The sequence below is a fragment of the Melanostigma gelatinosum genome, assembly GCF_949748355.1.
Source record: "Melanostigma gelatinosum genome assembly, chromosome: 9".
Lineage (NCBI taxonomy): Eukaryota > Metazoa > Chordata > Actinopteri > Perciformes > Zoarcidae > Melanostigma > Melanostigma gelatinosum.
Genome location: NC_136642.1, coordinates 17,403,840 through 17,422,832, shown reverse-complemented (window position 1 = coordinate 17,422,832; position 18,993 = coordinate 17,403,840). Strand labels below are relative to the sequence as shown.

General features: G+C 41.4%; 1 protein-coding gene across 1 annotated transcript in view; it reads right to left on the bottom strand.

Moving 5' to 3' along the window:
- Positions 1-18,993, bottom strand: part of ulk4 (unc-51 like kinase 4) — a gene marked incomplete at its 5' end in the record, with an annotated part of 65,719 nt that overhangs the window by 9,177 nt on the left and 37,549 nt on the right. The window contains 7 exons of the mRNA XM_079275928.1: positions 1,029-1,223; positions 3,088-3,183; positions 4,721-4,887; positions 10,253-10,358; positions 12,633-12,681; positions 17,390-17,482; positions 18,350-18,554. Coding sequence (XP_079132054.1) covers positions 1,029-1,223; positions 3,088-3,183; positions 4,721-4,887; positions 10,253-10,358; positions 12,633-12,681; positions 17,390-17,482; positions 18,350-18,554 — 911 coding nt within the window. The remainder of the gene's footprint in view (positions 1-1,028; positions 1,224-3,087; positions 3,184-4,720; positions 4,888-10,252; positions 10,359-12,632; positions 12,682-17,389; positions 17,483-18,349; positions 18,555-18,993) is intronic.

Sequence of the window (18,993 nt, the reverse complement as noted above, 5' to 3'; positions counted from 1 at the left end):
ACGAGCTACGAGGAAGTGGCTTTATTACGAGGAGTTTTTACAAGAGGACAAAGAGAGAGAGAGGTTAGTCTGTGGGCTTGTCTGTGACAGAGTTTGTGTGTGGGTGGTTCAGGTGGTTCAGCTGGAACTAATTAGTGAGAATAATAAAAAAATACTTGCAAGTAAACTCTCTCTCTTCCACACACACACACACGCGCACACACGCACACCAACAAATGTAAAGCAGCTTCCAGGCAAAGCCTTGAGTGAGGTCATAAGATCTCAGGGTGACAGCTGACCTTGTGTCCCGCATGCAGAAACTATTTCATGACCCTACGGCCAAGACAAAAAATGAAGAATGCATTTTACATAATTCATAGGGCGTCGAAAGAAAATCAGCCAAATTTTTCACATTGCTATTTTTAAGATCAATTTTGACTGGACTGCCCTCACCAAGCCTGCCTCTCTTTTACTCATTGTATTTGTGTGCGTGTCTATAACAGCAAGAAACTGCCATTTGATTAATGTCAGCTGTAGCTGTTCAGTTTTCTCCATGGAACCACATGGAACTAATGCTGTGTAATTGTTTTTTGGGGAATAGAAGCTTCACCAAATCTCAAATCTGCTTTACACGATCTGACGAGTCAGCCATCTTTGGCTTGTATTACAAATCATTTTGACTATCAGACAAAATTGGACAGACATTCGAACTGAGAGTGACAGGCGGATACAAACCGACTCTCTCTCCCTCTGTATTGCTCCCTCTGTCAGTCTAGTTCTAGTGAAACTACACTATTTCCAGAGCAGCAGCACAGCAGAGCTGTGTGTGTGTGTGTGTGTGTCTGCACTGAGTCATGACTCCAATATTCTCATTCTGCAGAGGCTAAACAGTTAATATTTCAATACACATAATACAAACAAACAGGGATATTCAAACATGTTTCAGTGCCGTGACACCTGATAAAATGTCATACAAGCAATGTTGACATGTGTGTGAAAATCGTTGGTCCGTTTGTGTGTCTGCGTGCCTTTATGTGCACTGCACTCACCAGTCGTTTGATGATCCTAAGTGTTGTGCGTTGGATTCGGGGGGTCTCGACGTGCATGTGTGTGTGCAGCACATGTGAAAAGCTTTGCAAACAGGAAGGCGACAGGCAGTCATAACCCTCTCCTCCATACAGCTGGACCAGTAGGGACAGACACTGGATAGATTCCTCCCAAACCTCCTGGTTTTCAGTAGACAGCTAGCAGGAGAGAAAGAAATGTGTTAAGAAATGGAGCCATGAAATACCTCCATGCACCATGTTTCTATTTACGCCACTGTGGTTACTACGGGCCGTGGGCTCTCCGTCTTCTTCTCACCATATATATAATATGTCTGAATTAGAAATGTGAAATTAATTCAAACGATTCAGTCAAATTTTCACACACAGGTTAGCGTGTTAAAGCACACATTCAAGAGATATTCATATTCAAATGAATAATTAAAGCAACAATGTGCAAAATATACAAATTTGCCGTACGTTTTAAAGATATTTTCTGGCCTCTGTAATTCTATTATTTGAAAGAATATTTCACACAAACACTAACAGGAGTTATTAACTGTATTTGGCTACAGTTTGGCTAATACTTAACGCAGTAAGTCAATCATAATGCTTGCCATGCAAGCTCACTACTCTTCAGAACTGTATGTATTTAACACGAGCAAGTTTTGCAGTTGTAATGATTTTAATTAGATTCAGGGATTATATTGACGCTGCTGCCCTTTATATCCCACTAATCTCCCATGGGGCAAAAGGGCGGCGCAGAGACCGGGGGGTGTGTCAGCTGCCCCCTTAACACTCTCATGCACAGCCCCACACACACACACACACACACAGACGCACACCAAACACTCAATGTGTCAAGTATAAGTAAAATCCTCTATTGTGTCCCTTGGGACCGCCCCCCTTTACGTCCTCAACTTCTCCGAATTCACAGGACCCTCTCTCTTTTTCTTTTGCATGGAATCTCTCCACATCTCTACCTTTCCTCACTCCTTGCCTGTGAATCTGATTTCATCCTTCCATCCCTGTTTCATTATTCTACCTTCTTCCTCAAACTCCTGCTATTCATCTCAGTTACTGTTTAGAAATACTTATAAATCATGTTTAATTGTTTCAGTGTCAAGATTGTCGCAAAGACCATCATTCATCAAGCGTTTCAATTTGATTGTAACTAATATTAAAATGCTTCAATCATAATTCTGAGATTTTGAGTTCTACAATATTACAATATTCTTTGATATCTAATTCTAAAAGATTGTTTAATCCAGAGGGTTGGCTACTGCGATAAGATACCATTTCCACATTACTCAACATAAAGGCCAAGAGTGTTACTCTTATCTTCCGGTTTGTTTTTCACATTCTGTGCCGGCACTTGCAGATATAAGAGCCTCTTCTGCAGACTTCTGGGATTAATATTTGTAAAAACAGTGCTCGACTAACTTCATTGCCATAACAGTACACACACTGCTTTGGCTTAGGGTTGGGAGGACTTTTAAATGAGCTTGATCAGAAGTGATGCTGTTTACAGTGCAGTCAGACATGGGAGTAGGATGGAGAACTAGTCAAGAAGGAAGTTGTAGATCTAGTTACAGCAACAGCGGCATACGGTTACCAGTCTTGATAGATTTATCGAGTGTTGGAGAAAATTAGTCTTATTTTACAGAATTGGGTTTGTTCTCTTACAAAATCCCTGTTTAGCTTTAGATGGAAGTTATTTTAGATGCCTTGGATTTACAAACAACACAAGAAGTGACTAAAATGGCTAAGTTCTGCATAAGGTGGCATTTTTAATCAAAGTAGTTGACTTGAACTAAAGAACTAGATCTTTTGTCAGTAATTGTGTTTTTTTACTTGTATCACACAGCCGGTTAACTCAAGTATTACTTGCGTGTAGAAACCATATCCAGATACTTACTCCTGACACGACATAATAAAACATATAACCAGACAAATGTTCTCACACACACTGGTTTGCTAAATCTGGCATACATTTAGACATGCAATACACAAACATGCATGCACAGAAAATATTCATGTACACCTCTGTGAGTATTGGTCTTACCAAGTGAATGAGGTGTGTGCTGAGTTGGCAAAGGGGTCTGTTTTCTAGGAGCAGCTTCTCTGCTGCCTCCATCTCTACTGCTGGACAAGATAGCCTCTGGCTCCACACACACACACACACACACACACACACACACAGACACACACACACACTAAATCATTTATAGAGATTTGACAGTCAATAATGATGGATCCAGAGACCTGCCAAGACAGACTCTGACAGACAGAGAAAGGTACACTGACAACAAGACTAAGAGAGGAAATAGTTTTTCTGCATGAATTGTGTGATTTCAACCCTTCTTCAATACAATGTGTGCTCAAGACAACCCAGGTTGAACAGTTTGTATTCATTGATGAATTTACTTTTGATTTATTTTGTCACATCAAGTTATTTTTGCATCTCATTATGACTTCAGTCCCACTTTTTTTTCCTGCCCCCATCTCATTAGCACCTCTGTCCCTCACTTATTTAAGTTCAGTTCATGCCTACAGTGGAACTTCAGGCCAATTAGCTGTGGAATAATGTGATTAATACTGGCACATATTCTCTCTCTCTCTCTCATATAATCTCCCACACTCTCTCTTGACCAATGGAGTAATAGTTTGGGGAGAGCGTTCAAGTCACGTCCTCTCTCCTTATCAGACCCTATTACCCAAATGAATTTGGTTTGGGCAGAAGTTTTCTTTTTAATGAGCTTTGCATTTCTCGCAGAATTGATTTCCGCTGCACATTCTGCCTGCTCCCTTCCCTCTGTCTCTTCCCTTCTATCATCCACACTTCCCTCTCCTTCCTCTTCCACCCAGTCTTTTACCCTGCCTCCCCTTTAGTCCCCCCCCCCCCCTGTCCAGGCATTAATATGTATGCATCGGGCTGGGGTGCACACTATGGGGAGACAGGGGCTAGTGTGTGTGTGTGTACGCGAGTGTGTGTGTGTAGCGAGGCAAGCTAAGGACAAAGCCACTGGTGATAATGAGGCCGCAGGGACATAGCCAGACAGGCCCCTCTGTGTATGCCTGTGTGTGTGTGTGTGTGTGTGTGTGTCCCAGGGACTCGGGACCCCATCCGCTTTCTCCTGAGTCCACAACTTCAATATTGCAGTTGCTTAAACCTGCTAGCTTCCAGTGCACACATCAATGGTCACACATACACCCATGCCTTCAGGGACATGGTACAAGGGCAACATTTTGAGGGAATTGACTTTGTGATTCTGTCGGTGATTCTGTGCTCAACAGCGATGCAATTGGTAAATAGTGGTGAATTGATGTGGGAAATGCACCAGTCTATAAGGACCAATGTAACATGATACAGCAAAACAGCTGACACACACAAGTTAACATTTGTTTAAAATGATCAAATATTGTGGCTCTTTGAGGATTTCTTAGCAAGTAGTCATCTTTAGAAGTATATCATACAAAGGATATTGGTGTGTAACTTGCAAGAATAGCAGCTAAATATTGAATCCACGGATACATTTTGAGGTAGTCGGTAAAACAGAAGGTAACAAAGCTGAGATCACATCGACATTAACTTCTAACTCATTCACATTACAATTAATGGCTATTCATGTGCCTCATCAATGGGTTTTCATTCTCAGTATGCTAGAATGTGAGAGACAGCGTTAGAGTGGACGTACCTGCAGTGCGGAGCGGACAACAACAGATGTTTGTTTTAGGATGCTGTGAAGCAGTTCCAGGACGGCTTGTAACACAAGATGGCTGACCTTCCTCCCAGCATGTCCCTCTGCATCCAGGTGGACTAGTGCCGCCTCCGAGAGGCTGCTCACCACCACCTCTATTAGGCCTGTACAGCAGAGGAAAAGTCATTGGATAAAGTTTTAAAGGATACCATTTTACATTCTGGTGACAGTCTGGACCAGAGGTCTCAAACATGTTTTCCTCTGAGGGCTAACTTGGCAAAATTAAACTTGCTGAGCGATACTCAGTGGAGCATTACCATTAGCAGACATCGTTTCTGTCTTACTTTTATGGTCCTTTAATTACGGTACGGCCACCATAGTCACCACCTCTGTTGTACTCCCAAGCATCGATACTGTAGCTCCTCTACATGGACAGGGACAGTCTCCCTCTTAGGTCGAATCGCAATTCTTGTCACGAATTTGCCCAGCAGAGAAAAATAGCGGAATTTGACATGTGGCTTTTTAAACAGAAATCAAAGCTGTGTGAATTGAATTAATCTGTGAAAATCAGTAGCTGACAGTATAAATACACACAAGGCCTCAGAATGGTAAGTAGGTAACCCAAACAGCAACAACAAAAGACACCATAATTTAGATGCTAATCTTAAAATATATTCTGTTCCCCTCTTTGTATCGCTGTGCCTTCCTTCACTCTATCCTTTCCTAGACAACTGTCCAATGTAGAACAGTTTGAGAAGCTGCTAACCCTTGCTAAGTCATGAATAAATAGCTCCTACTAAAGTGCAAAACCATGTTCCTTTGCTCATTAAATTGAACATCACAGAGAAGATACTCTGCATTTTGCGGCTCGACTTGTGTAGTTAGTCATTCTAGGCTTCTGTCCCTGAGGTGTTCTCACCAAACATCTCTTGAAGTGAAGACTGGACACTTTCTGACCAGGTTGTCATGAGACATGCCTTCCGATAAATTCACACTGTGCCAATACATTGGCGATCAATAATGAAAAAGTTGTACTTCATTTTCATTTCTGTGCACTGAAGGGTAATAGTTAAATACCTTTCTTCACTGGGGAAAACTCACCCAGTGTTATTTTCTATTCCAATAGATCTTTATTTAGAATGTAGACGTGTGTTTATTTTTGTGAGCTAAACTGCAACACTGCCGACACTAGAAAGCTATCACGCTAGCCTGCTGTCAGTGGGATGCACTGTTACTTTGTCAAGCTGCCTCATAATTGAATAAACAGACTGCTCTACTTTGGACTGTTCAGTCAAACACAGACCTCTTGTGCTGTTAATGTGATCCGACAATGCAGTCGTCTTGAGAGGAAAACTCTGTTCTAGATCGCTGCTCATGTATATGCAAATAATATTATTCTGTTTTTATATGTTGAGAATAGCTGTCATCATTATACACGGCGTTCTTTACCAAAGAAAAAAAGAAAATATATTAAATACATTCTCTAAAAGTTCCTGCTCTTTAAGCTACCGATCAACAGGGCATGTTAGCTGCATAAGTCATCAACACAAACATTGCTCTTCGATTGTGCACTGAAAACTGAAAGCATATGCTGATACTGAAAACATACAGTGCATACAGCACAGAGTGTGCTTGTAACTTGGTGATCCTATCGACTACTGGGATATAAAATTCCCTTATTAGGATTCTTCATTTTCTAACTGGCTGAGTCAATGTTGTAAAAATCTGCCAAAGTCTTCGTTCGACAAAACAGCACTAAATAAGCCAATAAGTACGTTTTTATGCTCTACACGCATTCTACCACGATTAGGTTGACATGACACGTGTTTTCAAAAAAAAGGCTACAAAGACAAAGCAAAGCTGTGTTGGAAGGGGAGAGTTCCAATAGTTCCAAGGAAGCAGAGAAAACCTAAGAAATTGGAGCGGAAATTTGAACCAAATCCAAAATTATTTTCAAATGTTTTCAACTGTCACACAACAGTCGCCAAACCACAGGCAGACATTACACATCTTTTGATTCGGTCACATCGAAACAAAACACGCCTGATCACAGACCAAAGACATGAATCACAAAGCATGTAACATTTTAGGGGTTAAATTTGCGAGTCACTGTAAACACACACACTGTGACACAGTGATACAGATATGATTAAGTCATTGTCAAAAAACTGTCACCGATTAAACAATATCAAAAAAGAAATAACTTCGTCCACATTTAGTGGGTGTATCCTTTGCAGGCGCATATACAATGTGAATGGTGTCCCAGCAGAGCACCAGTCTGAGCTCTCTGCGTGTGTTCGTGACTGCATAATGTAATGATGAGGATTACTGTTACTGAGAGGTATGGACGTGCATGTATCTCTAGATTGTGTGTGGGTGGGTGTATGTGTCCACTTTTATATATTTACAAATATTGCTTGCTCATTTTAAGACCCAATGAATAAGTTCTGAGTGGAAACCAGTGTGCGTTGTCCTATTTTGGAGTTAAAAATAGACATTCTACAATGCTTTGTGACATTATCTATTTATAAGCCACAGTGGCATTATTTCTATTGGAAATCAACAGGATGGATGGCTCAGAGCATTACTGTCTAAGCAAAGAGGAAAGTTTTGTGGGGACAGAAAAACCGACTGTACTGATTAAATATGATTAATGGATAATATTTCAGTTCATTTTTCAATAATGTGACTTTCTCCATCAATGTCTTTGGTTGGTATTCAAGGACAGAGTGAAGAATGCTTTGTTCAAAGAATGCGTGCGCTTAATAGGGCGTCCACCTCTTGGTCGATTAATTGACTCATTTCTGGTCTTCGTCGACTAACATTTCTTAAGTTGACCAGTCATTTTTATGCTTTTTCATGCTGAAAGACTTATTTCCAAGAAACGTATTACCATCTCTGGCAAACGAGAGAGAATCAATTACACCAACTAATAGATTATTCCACAAAATCACATGAGTGTTAAGTCGACTAAGAATTGTTTTGGTTGACTAAATAATAGAAAACTTATTTGTTTCATACAAAACAGGCTGCTTGTTAATGCTTTCCAAGATGTCCCAAAGATAACCAAGTTCAGGCAACTAAACAAATAAGTTAAAGTTAGGTTTAGACTGTGGTCTTGTAAAACAAAATACTCAACATACAATTATATTTCAGAAATATATAAGTATATACAAATATTACAACATTGTAAACGTCGATAACCTTTCACTAGTAAGCTGGGATTGCAATGCACACTGCACAGGTACCATGCAATCTATGCAGAGCATAAAGAGCATAAACATCATAAATGTACTATCAAAAGTGTCTTATTCACTGTTATGTAAAATTGAAAACATCGATATGGATGTGGATATAATTATGCCAGGGGGCATAATTGATTAGACACATATGGACCGTCACACCCTGTGGAAGAACCATTATAGAATTTTTAGATGCAAGTTCCACAGACACTAGATAACACCGGCGCAGAGGCAATTACCTAAAGCATTCCTGTGAGCTTCTCACAGAAGGTCAAGAGAAATAACAAAGATTGGTGGCAGAGTAAACCCAGAGACCCATGGACTTCTTTAATTATTAAAGAACAAGCTTTAATCAACTGACACATGGGTTGATGGGAACACTTCCGAACTGTTGGCTTGATTTTTTTTATTACATTACATACTCTACATGTGTACAACCAAGACTTTCTATATTCATCTGCTTCATGTTCACAAATGAAAACCCAGCCTTCCACAATCACATACAATAATAAGAACTTTGTTTAGGAAGAGTCTCTTACTCCCCTCCCTCCCCTTCCTGTATCAAATTGTCACTCACTTCAACCTCAGAATTTCTCCTCTATTATCTCATCCCTCCTCTACGTCTTCTCACCCAAAATGCACCACATTCTCTCTCTGTGTATCCCATTCTTCCTCTCTGTCACCTCTTTGCTACCCTTTTTACCTCCCGTTTTGCTTCCCTGGCTCTGTCATCTCTTCTCTCTCATGCTTTTTTACCATCTTCTATTTCCTTATCTTGTTCCGTTCTCCCTCTGTATCTCTGCCTTTCTCTCTCTCTCTTTGGTCCCTCTGTCTTCATTCCCCAGGGGGTATTATCTCAGTCGGAGGCAAATCTGCCCAATTATAAACCTCATCTCCTCTTTCTCTCTATCTCTCTCTTTCACACACTCACATATTGGGTGCTCCTGCATCAACATCTACTCTCGGTTTCACACATACACAGAAGCAAAAGCACAAATAAATTCACACAAGCACATAAACAATCTCCCCATTTTGCTCTTCTTCACTGTCTATTTAATTTCCTCCCAACACACACACACACACACACACATGCTCACACACCTCCCTTCCCTCCCGTTTCTGTCACACCGTAAAAAGCCAATTATACACGCTTCCTCCCTTCTCCTCTTCCCTCCTCCTCACCCTCTCCCTTCTTTCTTGCCATCACCACGCTGATATGGAGTGAACCACAACTACAAAAAAGGGAGAAGAGGCGAGTAGAAGATAGCAGAGGAGCTCAGAATAGAGAACAGGGCAGAAGGAGAAAATGGGAACAGAGCGATGGAAGGAGAGGAGATGATGTGGCAAGATGTGATCTGAGTAGATTAGAAAAGTAGAGGGAGAAGAGGAGAAGGAGGGAAAGAAGAGTTGAACAAGTAAATACAGGAGAGGAGAGGGAGAGAGCGTTAATTGCCTGGCCAGTATTAATGCTGGGTTGACAGTTTCTTGTTGAGAGGGAAGCTGATTGGACGATAATGATGCTGACTACTGAACTGCCGCACTGCTGACCCAATGAAAATAGAAGGAGAGGAAGGGTTGATAGTGGTGGTAGTTTTGGGGAGTGAGGGTGTGCAGAGGAAAAGAGGGATAGACAGAATGAGACACAGAATAATGAGTGAAAGAGGGAGACAGAGAAATGAACACTGTCCTAAATAGTCATTTGAGAAAGCAAGTATTATTGTGTTACATTTCCATTGCTGCTGAGAGTTGCAATTACAGCGTTGAACTGTGGGTCCTGAAACATTTGCATACACACGCATACACACAGAGGCAGCAGTGTTTGTAAATGTTTCTTGCAAGCATCTGTAATGTCCTGCATTCATGCTCTAATGAGTCCAGGCTGCAACAGTACATGCCTAAGCTTTTGTGCCTTCATGCAATCGACAAGAAATCCGAATATTATTGAGTTTCACCACAGCTGAAGGACAAAAAAAACATTGCCTCTGCCTCGTGCACAAACGCACACAAACAGCCAAGGTTGTTGACCAGATGAAGCTTTGTACTGCAGCAGGACAGCAGGCTGGGGAAAGCAAGATGTCAACAAGTAACATGACAATAACTAATGCTAGCAGAGTAGATATGCAATACCCACACTCTGCTGAAGTAGGGTCAATGACAGACGGGCCTCTAGGACTCACTTACCTCACTCACTAACAATAGTGCTCGAGTAAGAGACGGCGCGAATCGAGAAAAGTAGAGAAAAGTCGGTTTTCAAAGCAAATCTTCCCTCTCTTCCAGCATACTGCACCTTGTTGGTATTGTGGCTCCAGGTCCAAGACTGCGTCTCCACATAGATTACACAACAAGGCGATTGCATTCTGGACCATCCCACTGGTAACATAACTACTGTTAGCCTGTAGAAGGTAGGAAGACAAAACAGGAGAACTAGGTTACAGTTCAGCTTACAACATCTTATATTCCTTAATGAATTCACAGTCAAATGTTTTATATGTAGAATGTTTTCACATCTACTATCTAACGTCAACGTATGTGATAAATAATGCAATTAGATGTATGGTAGTGAATGAATGTACACAAGGTCAACAATAACTAGTGTGGACCACACAACTCAGAAGCCAAACGGCAAGATAAATAACTGTCTTTATGCACTGATTGGATTTATGTATTATCATTTTGTAATAGGAAATGTATATCTTGACCTGAAATCCCTGGTTTATCAGTTCAGTAGGTCTGCAGTTTACTGGATGCAGAACCGTGGCATGTCTTTTTGTCACCACTGAATATCAGTGAAGCTTCTGTATAATAGAGAGCTGCTGCCTTTCCCATGTTTTAAGGACTGCATGTCAATGAGACATAAAATAAGCACTTTCCAGATCTTTCAGTCTTTTTGTTGTTATTACAGGTCAATTTTACACTTTGTAACATAATCGACAGGTGTTCGTGGCATATTTATTGTCAGAAGCACAGCTATAGTGACAAATATTTCTTCACACAGAAGACGGAGAGAATAACTTGATATTTTACCCGAGAATAATCTGTTCTGCCTATTTGAATTTAAATTCATTCTGTTTATTAGAGGATGGTGTAGTTGATGATCAATTGGGTTTGAAGAGAACAAGAATAACAAGGCTGTAGTCTCCATGTCCTTCCTCTGATCTCCTTAACCTTTCCTTTCTCCTCCTTTGGTTTTCCTCCACTCACTGGTTCATTCTTCTTTCTCCTCCGTACAAAACCCTGTCTCCGTCCTCCTGCAGTAATTCACTTCTCCTTCTCTCTCCTGCCCTCATTTCACTATTTGATCCTCTCTGAGATACACCAGCTCTGCCCGCGGGGTCCGCACGCGTCAGTGTGATCTGTGTACGGGCCGATAAGCCTGGCTCGTACTCATCATGTGCGGTAGCCTGAGGCTGAAGACAATGATATCAATCCACACCTACTGTAGGACAACCTGCCTGTCAGTAACGGCAAATGATAAAGCTAATTTTGATCTTTATGGACGAATGAGCTGTGAAAGGACTATCGTGTACATCACTGAAAGCATAGACTCGATTAAGAGCAAAGAGGAATGGGGAAACAAAAGTGAATTTTAACTTATTGACTTACTGTCCTGCATTTTACATGTTTTAGTGGTGTATCTACAGAATGTACAGTGTAAGTGAGATAGGATTTGTTTAAGTATTTGACTGTAAGCTACTGTGATCAGTCTTCTGCCTCCTCAGGCACAACAACCAACCAGTTGAAGAAGTCTAGTCTGCTTCCTGACGTCCTTTCATGTCTGAAGCAGAACTACTTCATCATCCAGACAAATAAGATTCGGTGAGTTTCTCCACGACAAGTGTGATCACCAGTGGCAGGTGTAATCAATCCAGATCACAGTGTTTCAGGCAGCAAAAATCAATGCAAACGTTAGCAATACAGACGGCACTAATAAATCCAGACATGACTGGTTCAGACAGGAGTAAACAATCAGGAGAGGAGTTAATCAGGCTGTTGGATAAGAGTGTTTAACATTCTGCATCAGCTACTCTGGGCTGGACAGGCAGCCATGCAGAACACTGATTATTTACAGTGCATGTGTGTGTGTGTGTGTGTGTAAAGTGTTTGCTCCAGCTCAAGTGTTTTGGTTTGCTAAAAACAGATTGTTCTGTTTGTGGGTTCATTAGATTCTGCGTGTGCAAAAAGGGTCAGGTGAAATAAATTGTTGACTGGAAACGTTGTTATGCTTCGCTGATAACAGACGCGTGCTGTGTGTTTGTGTGCATGCATTTGTGTGGGATCTTAATAGCGGAGTGTATATTCTCACTCTATTAACCGTTCGTCCTCTCTGAGGCTGACCTGCCAGTCAATTACACCAGCCCTCTAATAGGTCAACACCACTCAGGCTAATGTGCATAACCACATCTATGAATGTTAGTTGGAGCGAGTAAGAGACGAAAGAGAAGGAAGGAGACAGAATACAACTGAGCTGTAATAAAATAATACAGATTGGGTTAACAAAGACTGATGGGCTGATTGTAAGACTATTTAAACAGACTGACTGATTGATTCATTGACTGACTGAATAAGCAGTCAGTCAATGAGGAAGACTTTGTTACCTTTAGCATATTAACTCTCAGTGATTTGCTGATCGGCTGAATAAAATTGATTAAGTGAGATTGGTTTCTTACCACAATGAGTTGAAAGACAGTTGGTAGGATCCTACTGTGTTTGATCAACCTGAAAAGCAAATGGGAAAAATACATATTGGAGCGGAGGTAGAAAGTCGAGGGTCACAAGTGTATTTAATTTAGAGGCAATTCACCACACTGTTCACTCACTCACACACACACACGCACACGCACACACACACACAGGCCTCATGGACACACACCGGGCTGTTTCATCTTCATTAAGGTTGGAGTTCTGCTACAATGCTCCTGTCTGGTACCAGCGGAATTGTGGGGAGAGAGGAGATACGAAAAGAGGAGACGCGATGAGAGCAGGTGACGTGAGAGGAGGTGAGAGAGGAGAGGGAAGGACACGGAAAGAGGAGTTGAGAGTTGAGGAGAGGATGAGGGAAGAGAAGATTACATTTCAAGAGGAGTAAGGAAGGAGAAGATTAGAGAGGAGGGAAGAGCATTTGGGCAGAGAATAGAGGAAGGAGAGAGGAGTGCAACAAATGGATAGGAGTGAAAAACAAAAGGGTGATGTGGATGAATCCACATTGAAAAACTAGAAGGAAAAGCTGTGAGAGAGGGCTGTCTATGTTAGCAATGACATTCGGTCTCCTTGGTGATTAAGGTTCTTTGATTTGCAACCAATTGCCGTGTGGTAGGAGAGTCAACACACCTAGTGTAAGAACGCAAGAAATTCAGGCTGTAATGGGAACAAAGCCGGCTGAAGTCAGACCGGTGTTAATATGCTAAAGGTAACAAAGTCTTCCTCTTAACTATGATTTATAGCTTGTCTGGCAGGCGTCACACCACTTATGGAAACCTCTCTGTGGACTTTTCAGCGGCAAACATTTAGGAATGAACTTTCAAGAATGTAATGTTCTTTGAACCTTATTAGACTGATGGTGTATAAACTGGGTGGCTGTCTTCATTTGATAAAAGTTAGATGTTCCGGTAGAAATGCATCTTAAATGTTTTTCACCAACTGCTCAATGGCCTACTTTATGTTCTATATGTTTACTGACCCATTTAGTCTCTTAGAGTATATGACTACTTTTGCAGCGGTCCTGTACCCTGCTTTTAACACAGAAATCAATACCAGAATCATTTTATCTCAATGTGTGCTGAGAAGATATTCCCCACACCATTACATAGTATTCTGAGCAAAAACCTCAGCAACTGCAAAAGAGCTGAGTTTCTGCCATCAGCACACCACTGAGCTACCGATCCAACAGTATTCAAATGCATTAAAGAGATACTTCTTTTTAGCTGAGCAGTACCCATGTCCATCATGCACACTGACAACACTCACTGTCTGTAGGAGCTCGTAGAGCTGTGGGCACTGATTATATCTCTGTCGTAGCTGTTTTACCTACCAGAGTGATGATGAACTATATATTAAGAGTGTACTCTATTTTTGGCCTTCAACAGTTTATCTTATCTCACCTTATGAACGGGTAAGTGTGTGTGTGTGTGTGTGTGTGTGTAGATGTGATGGATGTCCTCCCATTAGGTAGGTGACAGGCGGAGAGATGAGAGGACAGGCCAGGCCAGCATGACATGATAAACTGAACCACCTTTAAACGACCAGCCATACATCAATAGACACAATGCACAACACCAGGCACTGAACAACCCAGAGCACAACAGACCGTCTATAACAGAACACAGATGAGACAACCCTTACTGCATTAGTCATATCATCAGTAGCTTTATAACAGAGAGTATAGAAACTATCACTTCATGGATAACCACTAAGATGTATCAACCTCTGCTCTACTAATGATATAATTCTGCTGTCAGATATACTAGTAGCTCTAAATCATCGTCTTGGATTATTTTGCAAGGGCATACTGGACCTTGTTATGTCAAGTGAAAAGATAATAAACACCAAAGTTAAGGCAGAAGATTGTATCTTAGCATTTGAAAGTTTTAGTCACTGGAAAGTTCTTCCCTGGAGGATGGTCCAATTATTCACAAATAACACATCTCGATGAGTTTCTGTATCATCTAAAGACTATTTTAAAATCATATTTCATGCATTTATTCACAACAGAGAGCAGCCCAGTAAAACAGGCTGTTACATAGAATTACAGGCTTTTAGTGTGTGAAACCAACCACCTTGGTGTGGTTAACACCTAATGAATGCACTTTTATCTGGCTTAGGGAGACTAAGGTGCCCAAATGAAGATAGCAAATTGATGGTGTAATAGCTTTGCAAGGTTGAGTCGATGAAAAGCTATTATGTTATGGTAAAAGGAGTTGTTTAAGATAGAGATACCTTCTACAATCACAAGACAACAGCCAACCCAGTTAATGTTAGAGAAAATATTACCCGATATTTGGATGATAACCACAAACATTTGGCAGACAGACAATCAGTATGTAGGAGTTGAAAACATACTTGGGCGCACACACACACACACACACACACGCGTAACCCCACAGCATAAGGTTCTTTGGCTAAAGGTCATAGTAAATGTAGTTGTTTGAAGGTGTGTCTGGGCTGCGATAATGCAGAGAGAAACAGCAGGCTGCCTTCCCAACGCTAATGTCCCCAATTTACCATCTAATTACCGCTCGGCCGGCTTCATAGCCACAGTTATCTACCCAAGACCCAGGCAATTTAATTTCTGATTGTATAACCGCAGTGATGGAGGGAGAATTGTGGAAAGAGGGCACGGAGAAAGAAAGAAATGTGGACTAATGTTAATAAATTAGAAATGGTGAGAGAAAGAGAACGAGGGAGACAGAGACATTTTATTTTCAAATATTGTTAATAATGTCAGAGGAAAAAGAGTGAGAGAAAAACAGAGATGTAGAGAGAAGAGTGCTGACACCAATTTGAAAAGTTCACGTCACTCTACTTGTGTCAAGGGAAGAAGGGGATGAGGGGAAGGGGAGGAAGCGAAGGACGGAGACGAGAGGGGGTAATATATTACCGATAAGAGAAGTAGGGGGGCGTATTCAGCTACGAGGGTGAACTCTGAACTCGTGAGGAGGGGGGGGGGGGATTGAGATGGAGTGAAAGTTGGATATTTGTGATAAGAGGTTTGTTGAGTTAGTATTGCTGAAGTAGATAAAACATTTGTGGATGGAAGCAGGGACAGAAATGAGAGAAGGACAAAATAGTAGGTTAACAATCACGGTTGTAGTAAATTAATTACAATGATGCATTCTATAAATTGCAATGGAGCGCTGCTCAAAGTCAAGGATCCTACATGTGAACTCCAGGCAAATCCATCCACCCCGACTTCACAGAGACACAATGTGGAGGCTGTACTGCCAAGAGCTCAATTGGGTGAACACTCGAAAGTTAGATACCTCAGAGGTGTCTGGAATGCAGCATTAGTATTGAATGATGAAAGATTAAATATTGTAATATGGATGAAACTGCACCCTTTTTTTGCCTGCTTTTTCTCACCTTCTCAAGGAGGGGATGCATGTCGATTCATGCTACCTCACCCATTAACATGTTTTCTCTCCTTCCCAATGTAACCTTTTCCCCCCTTACTGAATCTCCCTGTCTATCTCTTTCCTACTTCCTCCTTATATCCTTCCTTCTGCCCCTCCATCCACTTTCTTGACTTCCCCATTCTCTCTCTTTCACCTTTACCTTCTGTCTCTGTCAACAGCTGAAAAGAGAAGACAGATGACCAGAGAATCAAGACTTACTGACAGCTGCTGTCAGAACACATCCATCAAATACACATAAGCATGCACAGGTGAGCGCACACACACACACACACACACACACACACACACACACACACACACACACACACACACACACACACACACACACACACACACACACACACACACACACACACACACACACACACACACACACACACACACACACACACACACACACAGGATAGTCATCTCATGGTTACACAAGGGATCAGCAGATTCTCTGTGCAACCAAACCAGAAAACACATCATTACCTCTTTTGGTGTCAGATGACTGCTTCCTTTAAGACATGTTTTTAAATTCCTGAATACCGATTTACTTCAACATTATGCAGGAGTGAATTTTTCTTCAACGCCAGCAATAATTTTGTCTTAGTGTCGTTTTTTAAAGAGTGTGCAGTACACCTTTTAACAGAGCTCTTCCGGAGTAGCTAGTGTGCAAAAGATATATCAGCACAATATGTCAAGTCTTTACACATCTTAGCTGATACAGCACCTTATGCCTGCCACTAGACTGATTACTACCGTAGAAAACACTGGCTTTTAGAGGGGTGTACAAGATCACTGCTAATAGTAAGCGTGTGTGTTTGTGCATTTATCCATGCGTGTATGCATGTGTGTGCGTGGCTGTGAATAAAAAACAGTTCGTAGTGATTCACAGTGCTGAACTGGGAATGACTGGCCTTGGCATTAAAACATTACACATGCATCGCCTAAAGTGTGCCTGTGTGTATTTGTTTGTGTGCCTGCTAGGACTGCAAAACAGTTCAACACAAACAAAACTTGGTCTTGGTTATAGAACAAAAATAGTGGAGTCAAAGATAGTTCGCAAATGCATTGTGCACATACAATTTCAGTTAGGAATAATGTATGTTAAGAGGTGGATCCATGTCTAGAAGAACAGGCTGACCAGCATCTCTAGAGCAGGTTTGCGCTGCTGACCATGGGACTACTTCAATGGATGTGTAATACACAGCTCTGTACTCTACAGTGTACTTTATTATTGTAAGTTACAGTAAGGTCACATGTTGGTATTGCCATGCCTCAACAGTGTTTTGTGCCTGTGTGAGCAGTACCTGCAGATCTGCGTGCTGTGTTCAGTCATCGATACCAGCAGTTTGAGTGCGTAGAGCGGGATAGGCTCTGCTGCTCGAAGAAGAGACTCATACCTAGACACGGAAATGTATGAGTTCAACATTTGGCTTTCATAGTGTTAATAATGAATGTACTGTTCTTATCATAGGTAACAGTGTAAACTGGAACAGATCTGGACAGAGGGGTGGAGAGGAGGGGGAGCGGAGAACTAGAGTTATAATAATAGACGGACAACAGAGGAGAATTTGAAGAAGAGGAGGGAATTTGAGAGGCAAATGGGGGAGGAAGGGGAGAGATGTGAGGGTAAGGAGGAGAAATGTGGATGGAAATAAAGGTGGATAAGAGGTAGGATAACACATGAAGTAACGCTGAGAGAGAAGAACATAAAAACCTAGAAATAATCTAGGTTCAGGAGGAGGCCGTACAGATGCACATGGAGGGTTTAAAGGAAAGTGAGAAAAACCCACGAATGCCAACGTCTATTTTGTGTTTTTGTTACTCTGTCATGAAGACAAATCTGTACTTCTCCCTCTGCTCTCCACAGATTGTACGCTCATTTGATGTCAACACTTATAAAGACAGATGCTTGTCAGTATGCTGCATCTGACAGGTACTGGCATGTAACCTGAACCCACAGAACAGGGACAAAATACTCTGTACTTGTATTGTCAAAGGGGGGTTAAAGGAAATGTTTTAATAGTGACGGACCTAATCAACAACAATATCACTGGCACAAGACAAAGGGGAGGAATCATTTTGACGATGCTCTCATTTAAGCTAATTGTCGAATTTAAAAGTATCACAAACAATTTGGTTACATTGTACTGATGTTAAAAAGGCGACTCATAGAACATACAATGCTCTTCTGTTCCTACACAAACTAAATACAAAAGAGGAAACCAGAGACACTCAAGCTCATATTTAGAAAGAGGCCCACCCACCTCGGAAGCAGAGATTTAGTAATGAGAGCTAAGATTTGATTACAGGAGCTTCCATCATCTCTTCCTTCTGCTGCCCTTCCTCCTTCCTCTCTTCTCTCCTTCTTTTCCTCTGTCTGCTCATCTTGCTCAGTTCCATCACTCTCCTGGAGCAGCAGGACAAGACTGAGTTCGGACAGCACCCTCAAAACAAACACAGACCACTCCACTGGAGCACACACACACACACACACACACACACACACACACACACACACACACACACACACACACACACACACACACACACACACACACACACACACACACACACACACACACACACACACACACACACACACACAGAAAGAGAGTATTAATATAGTAGAAGTGTTTTGAATAATGTATTTATGTTAGAAGTAGCTTTTGGCTACACCTTGACTGAGAGAATGTTTCTTAGTTGTATTTTAGTTTCCAAGGGGACCATTTATGTATGTGACATTTGACAACTGCATGACATCATATGACCATTGACCATTATTAATTTAGAGGTAACAACACTAATGCCAAAATGTGAGATTCTACTGTAGGATGTCCCGGGAGGTCAATCCTAAAGGGAACAAGATGTTCAGTGACACTTTATGATCAGTTTGGAAGAGAACATTAAC